General features: G+C 42.6%; 1 protein-coding gene across 1 annotated transcript in view; it reads right to left on the reverse strand.

The window, feature by feature from the left end:
* Positions 1-255: 255 nt before the first annotated feature.
* LOC143290115 (homeobox protein Hox-B7-like) overlaps positions 256-2,736 on the reverse strand; it is a 114,730-nt gene continuing 112,249 nt past the window's right edge. The window contains exon 3 of the mRNA XM_076599403.1: positions 256-369. Within this exon, the coding sequence (XP_076455518.1) occupies positions 256-369 (114 nt within the window). The remainder of the gene's footprint in view (positions 370-2,736) is intronic.

Genomic DNA, 2,736 nt, shown 5'->3' on the forward strand with positions numbered 1-2,736 from the left:
GTCGGGGCCGGCAATGTTAACATGTAAGGTGTCTGTTAACGAGAGAGACGTGCCGAAGCTTCTTGGGTATAGTTAGTTTTGGGAGGAGGTGGGTGGTTGGTGGGAGAGTTGGGTCGATGAAGGTGGGTGTGTGTGTGTGTGTGGGGGTGGAGATGGAGGAGAGAATGGAGTCCGTCCGTCTTTGAAAGGAAGGAGGGAGGGAGGGCGGTTGTGTGGGGGTTGTTGTTGTTGTTGTTGTTGTTGATGGTTACCAGGCTAGCCATTGGAACTCTGGACGGCTTTGGGAGAGGAGGGCTCCTCCTTCACTGGCTTGTCCGGTCCTGTCAGCTTCTGGAGGTTGTTCTCCTTCTTCCACTTCATCCGGCGATTCTGGAAGACAGAGATGGTGGAAGAATGAATAGATAGATACTTAGATAGACAGATATATAGATAGATACACACACAGATAGATAGATAGATAAATAGATAAAAAAAGATAGATTTGTGCCTTTTTTTCAGTCGTTTTTCTCCAAGGTTTGGACAGTACACAGAAAAAAAAAGTACATATGAATCATATAATAAATATTTACGCGCATAACATCGACACACATCATATCAATACAGACACATACTAAAGTACATGTAAATCCTGAAACAATTTATTTATGCCTCAAGGGAGACAGAGAGAGAGAGACAGAGAGAGAGAGAGAGAGAGAGAGAGAGAGAGAGAGAGAGAGAGAAAGGATGACGACTTCGACGACGACGTAACGAAACTAAATTTTATTAAGAGAGGGTGAAGGTAGAAGCACAATATATTCTTTCCCCCCCCCTTGTTTTTTGTTTTTTGCTTTGGCAGATCCGGCATTCTGGGCAAAATGGGAGAACACAGTGGAGAGTCAGCCACTTAATGGATGCTTTTTGAGACTGTTGTTGTTCTTCTTCTTCTGCGTTCGTGGGCTGCAACTCCCACGTTCACTCGCATGTACACGAGTGGGCTTTATTAACGTGTATGATCGTTTTTATCCCGCCATGTAGGCAACCATACTCCGTTTTCGGGGGTGAGACTGTTGTTCAAATTTTCTGACCATCACTGCAGGTGTCTGTATCTCCTAGCCTGGCTGACGCTGGGATTTATACATACCTACCTGCCATGAGAGTACGTACAATACATGGAGAGCGTTACCACTCTTTACTATCTGTTAATCATTTCATCTCCTGGCCTCATTATTTGTTAATTTCCAGTTGATAAACCACCGAGGCAACCATGTGTTTGTTCTGTATTGTCCATGTGTTCTGTGTGGCTTGTTCAGGATTAAAGAGGCTATGCCAGTCTTGAATAAAAGCTAATTTGTGTTTGCACATTTCTTCTATCTTTGCTGCTGTGTGCACATGTCAAATGATTGGTATAAGGACAGGCCCGGCGCTTCCTTTTTTTGAAGAAGTGTCTGGGTTTGTTCCAATGTACCTTTTATTTACCTGTGTGCTAGCTGAATCGGTAGCGTAAGCATCACTGACTTGAAGTTGTGTACCTTGTGTAATGGAGGAGAGTTACCACTCTTTACTATTTGTTAATCATTTCATCTCCTGGCCTCATTATTTGTTAATTTTTTACGTACAATACAGTCTTGTCAAGTGGTCCCGAACCTAAATGTACCCCCAAAGTTGCATCTAGTTCATCACCGTCATCATAATTTACATCAATCATCATCGAAAGAAAGAACGAAAACGAAATGACCAAAATTCTGGCGCATACACATACAAAAACAACAACAACAAAAGGAAAAACAACAACAACAACAACAAAAAAACAACTCCTTTATCATCCCGCTAAACCAAACACGTCCCAAACCAGCGCGCTTTTATCGCACTATCAAATGGAATCGTTGACGAATGTCCACTCTCTCTTTCCATTGGTTGAAGAAGAAAACTAAGACACCCAATCAACTGGCTTGTCACACACACACAGACCCACACAGACGCACGCACGCACGCACACACACACACACTCAGTCCCACGCTTGAGTGATGAGATGAGACAGAGGGATTCGTTTCGTATCGTTTTCCAAGCGCACGAACTGACAACAGTCGGTGCAGCAGCTCAGATGTATACCCCGTCCAGAATATACCCGGGAATGAAATTGGTGAAGAACTAAACCATATCCGGGTACAAAACTTGTCCAGGCGTCTTTATTCCCCAGAGTATACAATGTCTAAAATATACCCGGTATAAAGTGGCCATGCTTAAAGTATATATATATATATATATATATATATATATATATATATATATAGAGAGAGAGAGAGAGAGAGAGAGAGAGATATCCGAGTATAAAACGACCTCCCTCACCCCTCCTCCTCTTACTAAAGATCGGAGAATGATGTTTCACCAATCGACTACAGATGCATTTGGGAACACAGTCATGGTCCTTCACAAATTTTGATACAACAGCTAGGATAATGTATTATACACGCATGTATGTATGTATGTATGTACTTGCGCATGACTGAAGCATGACTGAATGACACGGGGAAACGAATGATGAGCGCCTAAAAGACAGCAGTCGGTCGACTCTACCCCACGCAGGCAGCCTATTGTGCACACTTAATGACTCCGTGTTTGTACAACGCATACAGCTTGACTTGTGACCGAAGATAGGTGCCATATAAGTATCAAAGATAAAAGGGTGATAGAAGCCTGCAGTTGGGTATATTTTGGTCCAAATGGATATCATAATTATGACCCAGGAAAATTTTATA

Source organism: Babylonia areolata, chromosome 15 (assembly GCF_041734735.1).
Source record: "Babylonia areolata isolate BAREFJ2019XMU chromosome 15, ASM4173473v1, whole genome shotgun sequence".
Lineage (NCBI taxonomy): Eukaryota > Metazoa > Mollusca > Gastropoda > Neogastropoda > Buccinidae > Babylonia > Babylonia areolata.